The 18,533-nt window shown below is 37.8% G+C and overlaps 1 protein-coding gene across 8 annotated transcripts in view; it reads left to right on the top strand.

Annotated features, from left to right (window-relative positions):
- The window catches only part of LOC135713133 (potassium voltage-gated channel protein Shaw-like), a 221,958-nt gene that overhangs the window by 63,666 nt on the left and 139,759 nt on the right, over positions 1 to 18,533 (top strand). For 3 of the 8 annotated variants that reach the window (XM_065236246.1, XM_065236247.1, XM_065236245.1), the window contains exons 2-4: positions 10,593 to 10,949; positions 11,251 to 11,691; positions 11,765 to 12,045. In XM_065236246.1, the coding sequence (XP_065092318.1) occupies positions 11,834 to 12,045 (212 nt within the window). In that variant the 5' untranslated portion in view covers positions 10,593 to 10,949; positions 11,251 to 11,691; positions 11,765 to 11,833. Of the gene's footprint in view, positions 1 to 10,503; positions 10,950 to 11,250; positions 11,692 to 11,764; positions 12,046 to 18,533 lie in introns of those variants that run through there. The other 5 variants (XR_010518709.1, XM_065236249.1, XM_065236243.1 and 2 more) reach the window with 3 other exon arrangements.

The following is an 18,533-nucleotide window of genomic DNA, read 5'->3' as shown; positions in this document are numbered from 1 at the left end:
ACTGTCTAGGGTGCTTCCAACAAATTATTGATTAAATAAAAAATTATTTAAATATTTTTAATCTTATTTTTTTTATTTAATCCTTTATTTATTCTATGGAAGGAAACATAGGTGAAAATGAAGTATTTAATCTATAAGAATTATCATAAATTAGTCTTACCTCTACGTAGAGTGATTCCTTCATACTAAAATGAGTTAAAATACAGATTATATACCAGTCTTCAGTTAGTAATGGATTCTAAATAAACTTTAAATTTCACACAAATTTGAAAGTAATTTGAAGATTCTAAAAAATCGATAAACTTAAACGTCTTTTCCGATTGTGTTTAAATTAAATTTGTATATTTAGGGTTGTTCTAAAATATAAGATATTCTTTTTATGTTGAAGATTGAACATTATTTTTGCTGTTAAGCTTATCGTTCTGTTCTTATTCGATACCCTGAAATTATGTTTTGATTTTAATTCCAAAAAACTTCAGACAGCTGTCAAAATTTCACTTCGAGAAGAACGAGAAAAAAAAAACATGTTTAGCCTGAGCTTGGACACTTGGAAATTGATCATGGAACAAAATTTTTTGGATAATTTTCTAATTTATATGTGTGAACACTTTTTTTGTAAAATTTTAATATGTAAACATTTTTGAAAGACTAAAACGTAGTTTAATGTGCATAATTCTACAAAAATATTAAACGACCAAAAAGATTTAAAATAATACTAAAATGTGTTGTTCTATGACAATGATTTTGTCAATTTTGAACTGTACAGCTTAAATTCCTTGCCAAATGACGAATCGGATAAAATTCAACCATCGCGAATTTTTATGAAAGAGCTTTGCATAATTATTTTTTATGGGCAATTATTCACATTTTTGCTAAAATTCAGTTAATTTAAATCATAAAAAAATTGCCCGAAAATTTCACTTTTGATCAAAATTACTTTTTGGGCAAAGTTGAGCAGAAAAATAATATTTTTTGGAAAAAAAAATATACTAAAAATGTTTTCAATTCAAAGTAAAAATGAAAAACAAAGTTAAAATCCTAAATATCTCAAAACATCCTTGCCATTTTTTTTTAAAGCGTCGTTTTTCACTCGACTTTCATTCCGCTTTGCACGATTCGTTTCTTTCGTTCACTCAATCACCCTTGTAGTGACGTCATAAAGTTTGTTTTGAGCGGCGCTTGCATAGCAATCAATCAAGCAAAATCACCATGCACAAATAGGTAGGATTTGTTTTACTTCTTATTTCGCAAATTTCCTTTCGAGTGTTATGACGTCGCCTCCATCGTATCCTGCAAAGTTTACATTTTCTCTCTGCCAACATATACTTCAGGGCTAGATCTCCACACCTTGTATATACCAAGTTGCGTCCGAACACGTTATTTCTAAACAACCCAAATTTGAGAAGGATCTACTCATATCCGCCAAAAGTAGGTCTACCCAAAGTTGGAACTGACAAGATGACAAATGAGCAACAGCGTTCGGATTCAGGTCGATGTTATCTGTTCGTCATCTTTTTTGACGTAGGACTACGTCTGTGATTTCTACATGGGGGTACACTTTGTGAAAACCGAAAATGGAACATGTAACACAATTATGAAAGATTTTGAACGTTAATGACTCAGCTGCCCCTGAACCAATTTTGATAATTTTATCACCAATCGATCAGAAATATTTTTACGCATCTGTTAAATTTAAGACTTCATTATTTTTCAAAGTGTCACTGCAGAATGTGCAACTGTTACTATTATGTATTAAAATTATCACGGATTGCCTGCGAAAAGCGATTTCCCTAACACAGATTTCAAAGTTTAATTGCATCCGGTCTCACAATAAGTGTTTATTCAATCACCGCGTGGTGAGTGGTGGTGTTCTCCAAAACACAACGAAATGCTGCCTGCCAGCAGCAAGCTGCAGTTCACATGAGCATACATAGAAGGAAGAAGAAGCCACACCGCTATTGAACGGAATCAGTAGCTCTTCGTGAGTCGCTGTGGGCCATCTATGTCAAACGCGTCATGATAAAGAGTATAAACAGAGAGTACCCCGCTCAAGTTCCTACTCCTACACAAAACCCAAGCTCCTGCTGCAGTTAAAAAATAATATTTATTATATAAGGCCACGTAGTCCTACGTCACCATTGCGTACAACCCCATAGGGCTGTCACTTGTAGTTTTTCTTGGTTGTTTTCGGTCGATCTTGTTTTCCGTGAGGCAGCTACCACACCTGGACCCTACCTATCGACCCATCAACTCATGAACCGAGAACCAACGGCTTTACTTCCCGAAGGAAGGCGTGATCAGAGAGGGTATGCCTCAGAACATCCCGGCGGCACCGACTGGGATTGAACCCAGGCTTGCTGGGGTGAAAGGTAATCACGCTTACCACTACACCACCGGAGCCGCTATTCGTCATCTTGTCAGTCTCAACATTGTTTACTTAATTTTGGGTAACCCTACTTTTAGCGAATATGAGTAGATCCTACTCAAATTTGGGTTGTTTAGAAATAGTGCGATGTCATTCCTGTAAATCTCTAAACCATGTTTCCCCCGATTGAAAAGTGCAAGTCAACACATAGTGCTCGATTGTGTTATGCGCTAGTAACAACCATGCAGTCCAACTGCTCTCACCAGCAGTGTTGCTTCATGTTAGCATTTCCAACCAACTCTGAAAATCGTTAACTTCGCGTATGAAGTAACATAAAAAACACTTTGAATGTAACAACTCAAGGCGGGAGTAGCCGTCAACAATGCTGATGATGGTACAGCACGCAACAACCACCCTACTGCTTTCTCTCTGAGATGATCACGTTGGTCATGACGAGAGGAGCAACACAATAGTTGGGTAAAGAAGAACTGCATTATAACACACCATCGACTGGAAATGCTCTCGCAAACGTGGGGCTTTAGGTAGTGATGAAAACGTCGCTAGAACTATTCCACAGCCGCAGTCAGTTTATGAGCAACAAGAGGGACGCACATTTTTGCCTGTGGACTTGGAGACATACTTCAAGTCCCCGCGTACATCGTACGGGCTAGGCAAAAATGTGCGTCTATCTTGTAAACTGTCGCTTTAATGGCCCTTCGCTCATTTTCAACTTCTATTCAATTTTCATACTGCCGTACTCTAACGGAACTATCCACCTACCCTCTTCTAAAGATCATTCTCTAGCTAATAAATCATCACACTAAAGCTTCATGTTAGCATTTCCAACCAACTCTGAGTGTTGTTAACTTTTCATGGAGTGCGATCCGTAGATAGGTAAATGTGTTGCTATGACCATTTTCTTAAAAACAGTCTTAGACGTTTTTTTTACTGTAATAAGCGGGGGTAAGCCAAAAAATTTAGAATCCGTTGAATTTCTTTGGCACTTTAAAAAAAAAGATCCATAGAAATCACAGTAAACGTTGCCCTTAGGATTGGACGATCTTGGATCGATCTTTAGAAGATCGATCTTTTTCATCTCGATTTACGATTTTTCGGATCGATCCCTTCCTTCGATCTTTTCAATCTTAAAAAAAAATAAAAAAATAGGTGTTAAATTTTGAAATTACATTGACATCGAAAAAACGATTTACTCTCACTCCTGACTGCGTGGTAAATTTAACGAACATCGCTCCCTACAATGAACTCACTATTTATCAGAGTTGGTTGGAAATGCTAACATGAAGCTTTAGTGTGATAATTTATTAGCTAGAGAATGATCTTTAGAAGAGGGTAGGTGGATAGTTCCGTTTGAATACGGCAGTATGAAAATTGAATAGAAGTTGAAATTGAGCGAAGGGCCATTAATGCGACAGTTTTTAAAGTCAGACACACATCTTTTGCCTAACCCGTACGATGTACGCGGAGACTTCAAGTATGTCTTCAAGTCTACAGGCAAAATTCTACTATTCCACAGCCTCAGTCCCAAGTAACAATTTTGGTTTTATGAGGGTTCTGTAGACCATGTTTTAGATGTGTAGAATGCTATAAAACCGCGATAAAACCTGCAATGTTACTTGGGAGTCAGTTATGAGCAGAAGGAGGACGCATATAACATAAAAACACTTTGAATGTCACTATTTATGTTTCCGATATTTACAAATACAGCAACATTTGAAGGTTTTCGCAACCTCCCTCCCTCTGTGCTCATTGCTCCTTACCATCACAACAACATTTCATTGAATATTAAAAAGGAAATAATTTCTTGGGGTAGCAACGTAACAACCGTATAGTCCATTCTATATGTAAGAGTATTGATGGTCCGAAAGTGAGGATAACAATAACAAACCTTTATTTTTGGCTAAAGCGAAAGTGAGGATAGCAAACTAACCACTTAAAAATGGGATTAGGCAAGTGTTCAAGTTATAAACGTCAAGAAAGATCAATAAAAATAAAAACCATAAGATCGATCTACAAAAGGTCAATTCTTTGTTACCGATTTAATCAGTGGATCAATTCTAGAGCGAAATATAAGATCGATCCGTCAAGATCGATCTTTCTCTGAAGATCGCCTAATCCTAGTTGCGCTAGTTATACACGAACACAGTGCTGCACGAATAGTTTGTTATTTTCCGGTTTTTTTTTTGCTCCCTAAATAGTAAAGGAAATGACTCTAATTTTGGCCTCTAAAGGTTGAGCTCATCGATAAAAAAAATCTCATGTTCTTTAATTTTTCGTAGAGCAATGTGTCATGTAAAAAAAAATGCTTTCCTTTGGAAATTAAGTATGGGCCCAATTAAACCCAGGGACCCTGACATTAGGGACATTAAACCTATTAGCCCAATTCCTTTGTAAAAGCTTCTCCCTACTAGACTAAAACGAAACGAAAGTCAAATTAAAAATATGTTTAATTTTTCGTGCTGCTGATTCTAACAAACTTTGTAAACATTTTGATATAAATTTTAATTCTATCAAAATGTGTAACAATGTTGTTTCAAATGCTATGATGATTATCTATTCATCCATTGACCATAGAGCGCTTAAAACAAAACTATATCAACGGTTGTTATGTATAACAGATGTAATAATCGATAATAATCGATGATAATCGAGATACAATTTTGTTATAACGTTCTGATCGGGTATGTCCTTCACACCATCATGGGACTTTTGAAGATTTGTGATGAAAGTGGTCTACCACCCATTGTAGCACGGAAACTAAGTCCGACAGCAGTGGGCTCTCTTCTCTGTTTGTCTTGATCAAGCTTAATAACCTCTGATTGTCTTCAACATGTCGCTGTATGAAGGGCCAAAAACCGGATTGGGTAGATCGATAGGCAATGTCGCCTATCTACGGAACAATAAAGAATCTCCTTCCAGCAACTTGATCAGCCAATTGGCCAAAAAGACCAGCCCCAAAACAGGAAGATGCCCCAATGAGTGGGGAGAAGAGCCCGCCCTTTATCCACGAAATGTTATGAACAGGGAGTTGGTATTCCTATTCTCCCCGTCCAAATCGCTTCAATCGGGTGCCCTGTTGGACCGTCCCTTCCCTTTTATATATGTATTTCAATGTATATACGAGTTGATTGTTATGAATATTGTCAATAATACTTACATTTCGATGAAGATCGTGATACTTATCATCACAAAATCCAATCTTGAATCGTAGACCAGGTCCATCAACAATACACTCTTTCCGAGACGGGGCTCTGTGATAAAGCCATCTGCTTCTTCTTCATCATGTTCGCTCACCACTCGGAATGTAGGCAAACTCAATGCCATTAGGTAAAATGGCTTCTAAAAACTGTCATTAGGTTTGCAAACTTTTGCCCCCACCGATGGGGCAAAAGTTCCTTTTGAAGACTGTTCCGGAAAAATCTGTCTAGCTACGAATGAAATGACAATTAATCAAAACTTTGTAAACCATGAATTTCGGATCTTGTGTATGAAATTAATTTGATTCTAAATATTTGGAATCCTGAGATTTTTTTTTTTTCAACAAAGGTCGAATTTTTACCGCATCTTACTCTAAGGGTACAAACATTTGAGCCGGGACATCATAGAAAACGTTGTTGAATCTTTAGAACATCAAGATCTGAACTGCAGGATGATTTGGAGAAGATATTTTGTCGACACACGTGTAAATCTCACATATGAAGTTTTCAGATTTCAGATTTATTTATATCGTTAACTGACGTAGACTAGTACAAATGCATATGCATGTTTTTCTTAAATATATTTAATAAAAAAGAGCTCTATGTATTAGTTCATTTAGTCGGGACTTCGCGTAAAATTTCAGTTCGCAGTTTGAGCTTAAAGAGTAATTCTGAAGGGAGCATGCATTAAGTACGTCACGCAACATTTAAGGAAAATCAATCCCTCCCCGCTCCCTCACAATTTTCCTATACCTAATTGTGGTAGATAAGGTTGATGCGGAATAATAATAATAATAAAATAAATAAAAAAAAAATACTTGAGAGTTGTGTGAAGTAATGAAACACTCCATCTGAGTTGAGCTAAATTAGCGTGAAGCATGACAGATGTGAAAGGAAATACTGACACAGCAAGCAGTGCTGGATAAATGAGGGAAAAAACGGATGGTATAAATATGAGCTACCACACTAATGTGCTTCCGTAAAATTAACCATAATAAAACAACGAAACTACAATGATTTTTACTTTGAGTAGGGGAATTTACGTATTCTCGGCAACCTAAGCAGCGACCTTCTTTCTATAGCCTTTTTCTCTATGGAACGCACACATATGCAGTATTGGTTTGTTTACAATCTTTTGCTGCCAGCTGCTCTAACAATTTCAGTCGAAAGAATTGTCAAAAACTGTTTTGAAACGCTTTTACAAAGCTCCAATCTTCTCTAGTGAGAGCGAGTATTGTCGGCAACCAGTTTTTCTTCGGCAACCGTTCCATTTGAACTGCATGTAAATCTGCTGTTCTATTATCGGCAACTCGAAATCAGCTACAATTTGTAGTGCGTGTGTTTCATTTCAAGAAAACCCTGCTAGATTGCTTTTTCTCAGTGGTAAAAATATAGTCAAATTGAAGCTGAAAGCATAAAGAATCGTTTGCATGCATTCAGCGACGTGCTTTCGTAAGAAAATCCAGTGAAAATAGTGTTTCAATTTGGGTTGCCGAAAATAGTCTGTCATGCTGAAGCCGTCATTTCCCCTACATTGAAATGTATTGTTTAATTGTTGTACCAAAGAAAAAATAAATTTTCTATTTTTAAGATTGTAACCGCTCAAACTATGAAAATTAATGCTATGAGGCCAGATTTGTTCGAGATTTTTTTTAACTAAGATGCTTAACAATCCTACTATAAACAACTGTAACCCTACTGTAATAATGGTTAACTGGAAATTTCTCAAATACCATGATTTCAATTTTTGCAAATCGAATTAGTTATATCCTGGTAATCACAAAAATGTCTAATGTTTTGACAATCGATATCAATGAAAATCATTTTATTTTTATAGGATTTTTGTTAACGGTTTGCTGAAATACGCCCCTTCCCCCTTAGAGTGTGACATACTTAATGGATGATCCCCAAGGGCGATTTGGAGAACTTATTATGCTTTGTATATGCTGCTTTGTATTTCATCAGCTATTCCATAGCAAAACGATATAGTGGTTCTCAGAATTTCGTAATGATTGGTAGTTTTCTTCCTTATCGCAAAATATTAGAAACATTTTTTTTATTGTGTCATTAGGGTGACCGTTTTCATGTTAGGGTGGTCCAAAAATCATTTATTTTCAAAAATGATTTTTTCAAAAATTTATAAATTTTGAACTACTTAGCCGATTTTAAAGATCAAAACATCAAATGAAAGGTAATCAAAAATAATTTCAAAAAAAATATAAGGATGTTAAAAAAAATGAGACTTTGTATTGAAAAACAAAACTACCAAATTTTACAAAATTCCGAGAACTACTATATCGTTTTGCTATGGAATGGCTGTCATATAAAGTGTGTACGCTCTACGCGCATTTTAGAATACAAATCTTTCGATAAATATATCCTAGTCGACCATATATATACATCCATTTAAAACTCAAGTATAGAAAGATTTGGTAGGACTGTGCAATACCTAAAAAAATAATTTAAATTTACTTTCTATATTTATTCAAAATTTAGAAAGAGGTAAAAAAAGATTCACAATATCCACTAGACTGATGCAAATTTTGACATTTTCGCTCCATAGTGCTCAAACGGTTCCAAATCGGGTCCTGATTAGTCTCCCAAAATTTGAACTCATTCGATAAGAAACTGACTTGGCACAAACCATTTGAAGTTTATATGGAAATTACTATAGCAAAACCAAATGTTTTGTTCATATCCATCTAATAATTTATCATATCGCTCTGCTTTAAAAAAAATGATAACTGAGCTCGTAGAAAATTTTCTTAGCTAAAACTGTGTCCTGAACCACTTTTCAATATAATGTAAGCATCAAAAGTTATCAATAATTCAAGCCACTAATGTCTTACGATTATGCTCAATCAACTGTTCAGCAGGGAACATTGGTACTTCTGGCGCTTGGAATAGAGCACAAAAATCATGGCTACTATGTCACACTGCAAGATACAGTGTTGCTCACAAAACAGCTGCTTGATCATGCCATAAGATTATCAATCTCTTAAACAATTAATAACTATTTAATTTGACGTTTGGCTCAACAACTTTATTCTGCTAAGTTGAAGCTGAGAAAATTTTCCATAAGTATAGCTTTTGAATTTTTGAACAGTGTAATATTGAAAAAGGTAAGAAGACAATGAACACAAAGTTTGGATTTCCCATAGTAATTTCCATATAAACTTCAAATGGTTTGTGCCAAGTCAGTTTTTTTTTTCAAATGAGTTCAAATTTTGGGAGACTAATCAGGACCCGATTTGGAACCGTTTGAGCACTGTGGAGCGAAAATGTCAAAATTTGCATCAGTCTAATATCCACCTTAGAAAAAATTGGGACTAAAACTGTTAAATTCCCTTGAGTGGAGACGTACCACTTTAACTCTTACCGATTAATTTATTAATTAAGATTAAAATTTAATTGATCACTTTGGTTTAGTACTAGAATAAACATGAATGTTGAACAAAAACTGTTTAGCATAACTTTTGAATTCTAATTTAAATATTCTCATGAAACCAATAATAATGGGGAACATATTTTGTAGTATTTTATTATAAGTTAAGTTTTCTCAACCATATTAGGTCATCAAGTGCCATTTCTCACTCACAGCCCTAGTAACAATTTAGGTTTTACGAAGGTTCTGTAGACAACAATTTAGACTTGTAGCTTGCTATAAAACTTCTATAAAGCTTGCAATGTTACTTGGGAGTTGCTATCAACTAATTAAAATGCTGTATTATCCTCGTGACTGTGACCATCTACCATCTTACCCTTTTCTTTCTTGTTTTCTTCCACAGATATCCGATGCCCTACTCCCTCATCATCCGAGCATATTGGATCATCGTTCCCCTGATAAAGCTGTAGTAGATGAAACTTGGACATGTTCGTTCCGCGGGTGGGTCAGTCAGACTCTTCGAAGAGAGTGAAGAAAAACGTGTCACTTTCGTGTCTCCGAGCATAACGGTGACGGCAAAGAGCTTTAGCATGTCGCGGTGTTAGCATCTAGGCGACAACAACGCTGAGACTTGGGCGATGACGTTGTTCGTGCTCAAACACATTTAATGAACCCTTGAGGATTTGGATCCTTCTCTATCTGCCTTCTTTGTACTCGTTGACAGCTGGCAGTTTAGCCAAAATGCGTGTAATAAACTTTTTTTTCACTCGGGTGTAACGTTCGTGACATTGTGTGCGTGTGGGTGTGAAGGATTCATTATATGTTTCTATTTCCAATAGCAATAGCAGTAGAATGCGAATGATCATTCGGTGTTGGGAAGCATGGGGTGAGGGTTGCTCAACTGGTTGGTTCCAGTATTTCATATATGGGAAAATATTAGGCTCGCACGACTGGCCATTGCAGTAGGGTACTCCGACAAGAGTGTCCAATTCAAATGGTCTGTATGAACTGGTGTAGTGTAGCAAAATCAATCTGGTTGTTGCTCACATTTCTAGACAATGATAGATTGTCAAAGTCAACTCATCGTATGACTTATTATAATGATCATCCTTTATTGTTCTTGAACAATGATCTGGAAGTTCTTCAGAATGATCTGTTAGCTGATAGCATTTATTTTTTGCTTATCTTTGAACCTTTAATTGATGATATGCTTCCGAGGAATATTTTTCGAATTCTTCATCCAAGTATTGCAAATTTTGCAGTGGCCAATTTTCTCAAAATGTGTCCCCAAAGAACCACACCATGCTCCACGAATAACAAAGTATCCGAAGCATACGTGATAAAAGTTTTCTATCGATAAAAGTTATCCTTCGGAGGGCACTTCCCCCGGAATAGATCCCGAAAGTGCAAGTGAAAGAAAAGTAATAAAGCTGAAGGCAATATCCATACCAGAAAACGGCAACAAGCAAAAGAACGCGTGTTCATATGGTTCATATCATCTGCGCTTGACACACCCGGTGGCTGGCTGGAAGCTTGAATCAATCCATCGTTGAACGGACGAGTGGGGGGCTAGCTCGATCCGGACAAGTCGAAGAGTGTGGAAAAATTTATTTACTTACCTTTCAAGTCGGCTTCGGAGGAAAACTGTGAAACGACAAGTGGCAGCATAAGTGTTCGGACGTGAGCTATGGACTTTGAACAAGTGCGCTAGAGTTAAAACGGTGTGCGGCGTTGGAGATGAGTTATAGCTGGTGAAGAGAGGGCAGTGTGTTTCGGCTAGAGAACGGCCAAAGGGAAAGTGTCATTCTAGCATGAGAAAAAGAAAGCGAATTAAAACTGAGTGCTTGGTGCTGTGCTCGAGCAGGAAAATGAGGGAAATTTTCAAGACGCGTTCGAAGATAGACTATTAACCACGGCTCTGAGTGTAAGTGAAGAAAACATGGGGGTGCTAATGTGCTAATAAGAAAAATGATCGATATTTTAGGTAATTTAAAAAAAAAACATGAAAATATGAGCCTATAGAGTGTCGACCATTTGAAGATTCACTAAATTCAATGTACAGATCGACCCAACTAACTAACAATTTAAAGTGAAGAATCCCGAACAGATTGGCAAATTACTCAGCAGCTTTAAACGTGTGACATTCTTCGGCTCATATTTTCCATTGTATATACCGCATACAGCCTGGCTGGACTGCGATGCCAGACTAGAGGGACAGTATGAATGAAAGCACTGACAGGATGAGCGCAATGTAAAATATTTTCTCCCATTCCTTTCACGCTAAGAAGATGATAAAAAGAAACCACTACTGGGTTGCACTCACTTATACCGGTTGCAGTGAAATAGGATTTTGCCCGAAACCATCCGCACCGTAAGAAGTTTATCAGTGCACTTGACTGTGGCTAGGGATTTAATCTCTTGCCTTCTACGGCTGTTCCTAGTTTGTGCAACATTGCAAATACCAGCAGCAGCAGTAGTAGTAGCAACAGCCAGCAGAAAATGTAATATCTTACGATATTAGACCAGAAGTGTGACGAAACGAGTGTAAATAGTGTCTGGTGGAAAATTGGGTTTCAACGAGCAAAGACTTCCTGTGTTATCTTGATGGCACCCGTTTCTGAGTCAGTCATTGCATTCTACACAGTCAACATGGATTTGCTGGCAAAAGTGAGCTGAAAGTTAGTTACTCCCATCTTGGATAAAGTCAACTCCGTTAGCTAAACAAGGTAATATGCTTGTAAGTGTGTCTGCATTTGGTCAGAGTTGAATGTCCGCACCTTTCGTGTTTCAACTTCACAGATTATCAATTCCATCAACCTTAAGGTGAGACCCAGTTAGGTCTCCCGTCCCCACCCACGAGAGCCCACGATGACTATGAACATCAACATGGACTCCGACCATCGGGTCGTCCTGAACGTCGGTGGCATTCGTCACGAGACGTACAAGGCGACTCTGAAGAAGATCCCGGCCACACGGTTATCGAGGCTAACCGAAGCGCTGGGCAACTACGATCCGATCCTGAACGAGTACTTCTTCGATCGACATCCGGGCGTATTTGCGCAGGTGCTGAACTACTACCGGTAAGTATCATATGCCATCCATATCAATCAACAAAAAGTTTGCATCAAGCTTTAAATTAAATTTCTACCATCCATCCATCACCCGATTGCCAACTCCATACGTTGTAAATTCAACATCCACCACCAAGGATGCAAATTACCCATTCATCAACGACCGCACACGGCATCAGCTAGCAGCAAGCAGCCAGCAGTGGAAAAAGTTGCCACGAATTTCCAACGAAATTCGGAAACCTACTCCCTCCTCCCCCATCTGCCCTCTTACACCGGAAGCGCAATGGATAACAACAACCACTCCTACCATTGACACTTAGCGAAGCGAGTATGATTCTACCAATGGAAACAGGCAAACAACTCGTGAGGGTGGCAGAAACAACGAATTTGAGTTAGCTTTGCGCTACATCCGTCCTCCCAGCCGTCGTTGTCAGTGTTGTCGGCGGTCGTTTCGCTTGTGTGGTTTTTTTTTTGTATAGATATGCTCATATACGTACTCACTTTCTCATATATCATTTTCGCTTCGCGAACATTCTAGACGGAGGCATTCCCCAACCGGGGCAGATGATCATAATACCCAAATGTTCGAATACAAGGGCTGCACTCGGCTTATGTATTTGTTGTTGTGACTGGCGTGTGTAGAAGTCTGCGAGAGGAGGGGGTAAGGTCAAGCATTAAAAATAGTAGCTTCCTGACCTGATGAATAAATACACAAATCTTCCTAAGAGCGTGGCTGGTAACAAGTTTTACCTACTGCTATTATTCGGCTGTTTTCTAACCAAGTGAGCAGATTTAATGTATATGTTTAGTAGGCTTCGCGAAAACCAACCTTGTATTCACAGAAAAGGACTCTTCAAGTGGTCTCAATCTGTTAAACAGATTTTTTTTCCTTTGATTTGTTTTCCGTGCTGAGCACCAATGTTACCGACGCCAGGGAAGCAGCTCCCACACATGGACCCTACCTATCGACCCATCTTTTCATGAACCGGGGACCAACGGCTTTACTTCCCTCCCGAAGGAAGGTGTGATCAGAGATTTTATGCCTCAGAACATCCCGGCGGCGCCGACTGGGATTGAACCCAGGCCTGCTGGGGTGAGAGGTAATCACGCTTACCCCTACAACACAGGCGCCGCTAATGTTAAACAGATCCGGTGATAGTATTTCGTACACCAAATTCAGAGAAGCTTCCATTTATCCGTCTTGGTTAGTTGGTTGGTGATCTACGAAAGTTTTGGCTATGCAGTTAACTTGCCAGACTGCATAGCTGAAGCAACTCTGGATATTCAGGGGAGTTATTTCACGGTAATTATTGCACTACAGACAGGGTTTCTTTTTAAATTGAGGGCAAATGAGACCATTCAACCAGCTAACCAGCAGTTCTTCGTCCACCCTCATATTCATCAGAATAATACTCATAACAGGGTTACTTCCACTCACTTCGCTATAAAAAATGTTTTTCGGAATTAGGGAATCATTGGATGCTATTATGAAAGTTTATACTTGTAAGAAACAAGAAGAGGTTGGAAGGTATGTATTTGACACATCAAACCTGTCAATTTCGCTTTCAGTGTGTCACAATCAGCGAATTTATGACTCGTGAGCGTTCACTCAGAGTGAGCGCTCACGAATCGTAAAATCGCTGATTGTGATGCACTGAAAGCAATAATGACAGGTTTTATGTGTCAAACACCTAGTTTACAGCCTTATCTTGTGACTTACAACTACCAACTATCATTATAATATCTAATGATTTCATAATTCCGAAAAACAATTTTTTATAGCAAGTGAGTGGAAGCAAGCCTGCTCATAAACTGTATTTTTTATAAATAATCTAAGGTTATTATAAGACTCAGTGAGTCGAAATCAATAAAATTCATGGCTAACGGTCTAATCGACTGGGAAAAGTTTCGATTTTGCCTTACAGCATGTGCGATATATCGGAAGTTGTTGAATGCTTCTTGCGGGGATTGTCCAAGCTTATTTTCCCTTCCTTTACTATTCGACAACGTCTGCATTGTTATATTGTTGCCTTTCCTCTACTGACCATGCTGGATAGTACTACCAACTGTGGATATCCTTTTTATTTTACAACTGGGACATGATTCCAATGGAAAAACTTCAAACCCTTAGATGAAGAGTACAATATTTGACTTAAACGGATTACATGTCCCTTCCGTGGAATTACACAGCTAGTCGTACCCTTCATTGTTCCAACCGAGCAACTAATTAACATTTACGTGATGTATCTCTCGATTAAGAGGAATTTAGACAATCTTTGATTCAGTGTTGGCAAAATCAGAAATCAATCGATATTTTTCCGCTCTCATGGGCTCGCAATATCACGCATGATATTGGAACAAAACATCATGCTTGATATTGATTTTACAAGCTCCTTTGATATTGCGAGACTATTCACAACGTGCAAAAATCAAGCTGAGAGTTGAGTCGACACAATAATGATTCCATTGCACATTGTTTTCTTAGAAAGAGAAAGCATAGTTTAGCATCTCTTTTGAATCTTCACCGATGGCAGACGCGAAGGGACTGCTGTACGCCGTTATGGAAGTTTCGGTTGCATTCGGGTGTAAAGCAAAAATCATTAAACTCAATCTCACCACAGTTTGGTGAGATTTGCAGTTGGTGAGTTTTGTTAGCTTGATATTCTGAGCTGCGATATCACAGCTTGCAAAATCAGCCGCAGCTGTTTGCTTGTTGATTTTTGTCTACGAAAATCAAGCGTGATCTTGGGCGTTGGTGAGATTTGACTTTTTGATATTTTCCCAACACTGCTTTGATTTATCCTGAAGCGTTTTCCTAGCTCGTATCAGCCCAGAACAGGGTGTCACAATATCAGCTTCAATCAACAAAATCGATGCGACGAACTAGTTTTCTTTTCTGTTGAAGTAGAACAGCTTCGCAGTATTCTGGAACCTCAGTCGGCGTCTACAAACAAATTCTCGACCAACAATTGAAAGTGGCCTACCAGCTTTTGTTAACAAAGGTTTGTAAGCCCTTTTCTCGAAAACCGAAGGCTACTCACGCAAATCAATGACATCATCATGTAGGGAAAAGTTATGCTTTTGGGTTTCGTGAGTGTTTTACGCTTTGCGAGGAAAGGGCATACAAAGTTTTGTTTACAAAAGCTGATTTAACCTTTTCAATTGTTGATCGAGAAATTTTCAATCACTCGTCTTTCTTTCTCCCGTCGCTTCATTGGTCTTTCTTGCAAGCTTCGGTGAAGCGGACGAGCAGAAGAGCGCTTGACATCGATAGTTTCGTCACTCATGAAACACATCATGACGTATATGACGGAAAATGAAAATGAAAATATACATTTAAAGCATTTCTCAAGTGAAAATACTTGAAGATTACACGTAATATGTTAAATTTATCTTCCATCCACATATTTATCTACAAAAAAAGTTTCGAAAACGAGACTTTACGCATATAAGACCGGTGACTGAGTGTCGGTGAAAGGGATTGAAAGCCATAAGGAAGTTTCGTTTCATCTGGAAAATCGACGTTACTTACGTTGAAAGTGATGAGCAAAGCAACGACGAGACCATCCACAGCCAACCTTTCGTTCTAAGCGTGCTTCTTTTTAATTTTCGTTTCGTGCTGATAGTCGAGCTAGGTGTTATAGAAATGATGCGTTGAACATGATATAGACAAAACTCGAGATCATTTTAGATCTTCGAAAATGTAGAGCCCTGTTCCAGACACGTTATTCATTGTCGTGTTTTCAGTTGGAAATTTTACAGAACAATGCATACTTGACGCTGTATGTAACAATCAACAACTCATACTTCTTCAATGGTAAAATGGAGCTGGATCTTCAGCAGACATAAATCGGCACGGTCTGTTGAATCCACCCCGGGAGCTATTTGACAGCTCCAGTGTAATGTCAATGTACCCGGAAAATTCTGGTACCCTGGCTCGGTCAAATCGAATAATGGTGGAGTAAATTTACAATTGGTCTTATTTTTGATCAACTCTTTTTTTCTTTCACGATATTTTGTCTAATAGTCTTCCAATCAACTCAGCTTGACGGGATCGGAAAATATCTGCCTTGGCAACCACTTTACCGAATTGAACGCAACATCCACCAAATGAAAAGTATCATGATCTCATAGCATATCCCATAGAACATTATTGAACAGATTCAAAATCGGTCAACTAGTGTTGGAAAAGTGGCAAGAACATGTTCCGGAGAATAAAACTTATCATATGACAAACAAATTACTTAAAAATATGATAACCAAAATAAATTGTAGCCAATTTGGAGGGCCGTGGACAACATTGGTCAGTTCCAGGCATGTCCCAGATGCGCCCGGGGAATTAACCTGACCAGACTTGAATTAAAACACAACATTTAAAATAATGAATTCTGGATCAACAATAGAAAAGGGCCCATCAGCATTTGTTTAACAAACCGTTTTTTTTTTTTTTTTTTTTAGTAAAGGGATTTGGAACGGTTTGTTTACAAATGCTGATGGGCCCTTTTCTATTGTTGATCCAGAATTTTGAATTTATAAAATCGATAAAATTCCAAGATATAAAGAAAACAATGCTACATCAGTATTACGTCTCACGCAAAATTTATTCTCGGCTTGCTTTCGATGTTAACATGAAGTGAAACAAAAGCATGTTTTCTGATGTGAAAAAAAAATATGTCACCAACGATGGCTGACCCCATTGCTTACGTACGGTGAAGACATCTACAATTTGTAAGTGGGTACGTGAAACTAAGGTTTTCTGTCTAGATACTCGGGGGGTGGTTGAATCCTCATTGACCTTCATAATACATTCAGAAAAAGTACACAGTGTTTCCAGGCCAAATGACCCCAATGCACATTAGGAAGACAAAAATCAGAGTTGGTTGGAAATGCTAACATGAAGCTTTAGTGTGATGATTTATTAGCTAGAGAATGATCTTTAGAAGAGGGTAGGTGGATAGTTCCGTTAGAGTACGGCAACACAATAGTTGGGTAAAGAAGAACTGCATTATAACACACCATCGACTGGAAATGCTCTCGCAACGTGGGGCTTTAGGTAGTGATGAAAACGTCGCTAGAACTATTCCACAGCCGCAGTCAGTTTATGAGCAAAAGATGGACGCACATTTTTTGTTTGTAGACTTAGAGACATACTTCAAGTCTCCGCGTACGGGTTAGGCAAAAGATGTGCGTCTATCTTTAAAAACTGTCGCATTAATGGCCCTTCGCTCATATTCAACTTCTATTCAATTTTCATACTGCCGTACTCTAACGGAACTATCCACCTACCCTCTTCTAAAAGATCATTCTCTAGCTAATAAATCATCACACTAAAGCTTCATGTTAGCATTTCCAACCAACTCTGAAAATCGTTAACTTCGCGTATGAAGTAACATAAAAACACGTTGAAAGACAAAAATGTTTGCGCTTAAAACGTTTGATTTAGGTGTATGTTGCTTTAGGAAAGTTTTTATATGTTGTTTGGACAATATTTTTAGATAAGTGGCAGGGTGGCCCTATGGTTTGGGAGATCAAAATATCAACTTTAAATTATTTGAGATCAACCATCGCAATGTTCTGCAAGTAGAACAGTTTAGATGAAGGAACTTTGCTGAAGATAAAAAATGTTTAACTTCTAATGGTTCTCGTTTTATACTGGTTTAAAAAAAGTAACTTAGGGTGTCCCCAACAATATAACATCCAATAAAAAAAACTTATCTAAACAGTGAATTGTTTACTTTTGTATTACTTTTGCGTGTTCATAATTCAAGCATATAATTGAAGTATTGCTTCAATTTGGCTTTTGTTATTGAAAAATCAATAGTTTCGCTATGCTTATTGGAAGTCGTCATCATCTTATTCAATGGTCCAAATGTGGCATAGTTTGTACGATGGCGGCTTGTAATGAAAATACGAAAGTTGCCGGGAGGGTATGTAAAACTTAAATGTTAATTTAAGTGTTATTGAATTAATGCGATGCGAAACGACATCGTGAGAACATAGCAAATTCGTGGCGCTCTTTTAAAAAATTTGATGCTGATGATCATGCACCGAGCTTGATATGATGGAAAGGGATATTTTGTTCAGTCTGGATGGAAGCCAATAAAGGGTGGAACGTTAAGAAATTGGTCGACTCAAATTTGGCGAAATTTTTTAATCGTGCATTTAAAAAACTTGAACACCTCTCACGGAAAATTGCCTCTATTTAGTTTTTTTTGTAATTTTCCATTCTGTTGTGGCATCAAAGCAAGAGGAACAGCGCATCAATTTTTTTTCGAGCATAAGCAAAATCCAAATTGTATTTCATTATAATGAACGATGAAATATACGACAAGGCGGATTTGAAGTAGCTCACAGGTCAAGAGTTTATACGGCTACCGGAAAAGAAAAGGTTCAAGATAAGTTTACGCAGAACAAGCTGTCAAAGCTCCCGAAAAAAATACTTCGTTTGGCAGGCGATTTGTATATGTAGGCTGATAAGCGAAATTTTCACGACAACT

The sequence above is a fragment of the Ochlerotatus camptorhynchus genome, unplaced genomic scaffold, assembly GCF_037179485.1.
Source record: "Ochlerotatus camptorhynchus isolate MF236.1 unplaced genomic scaffold, CSIRO-AGI_Acam_v1.1 ptg000539l, whole genome shotgun sequence".
NCBI lineage: Eukaryota > Metazoa > Arthropoda > Insecta > Diptera > Culicidae > Ochlerotatus > Ochlerotatus camptorhynchus.
This window is presented reverse-complemented; position numbering and strand designations above follow the sequence as displayed.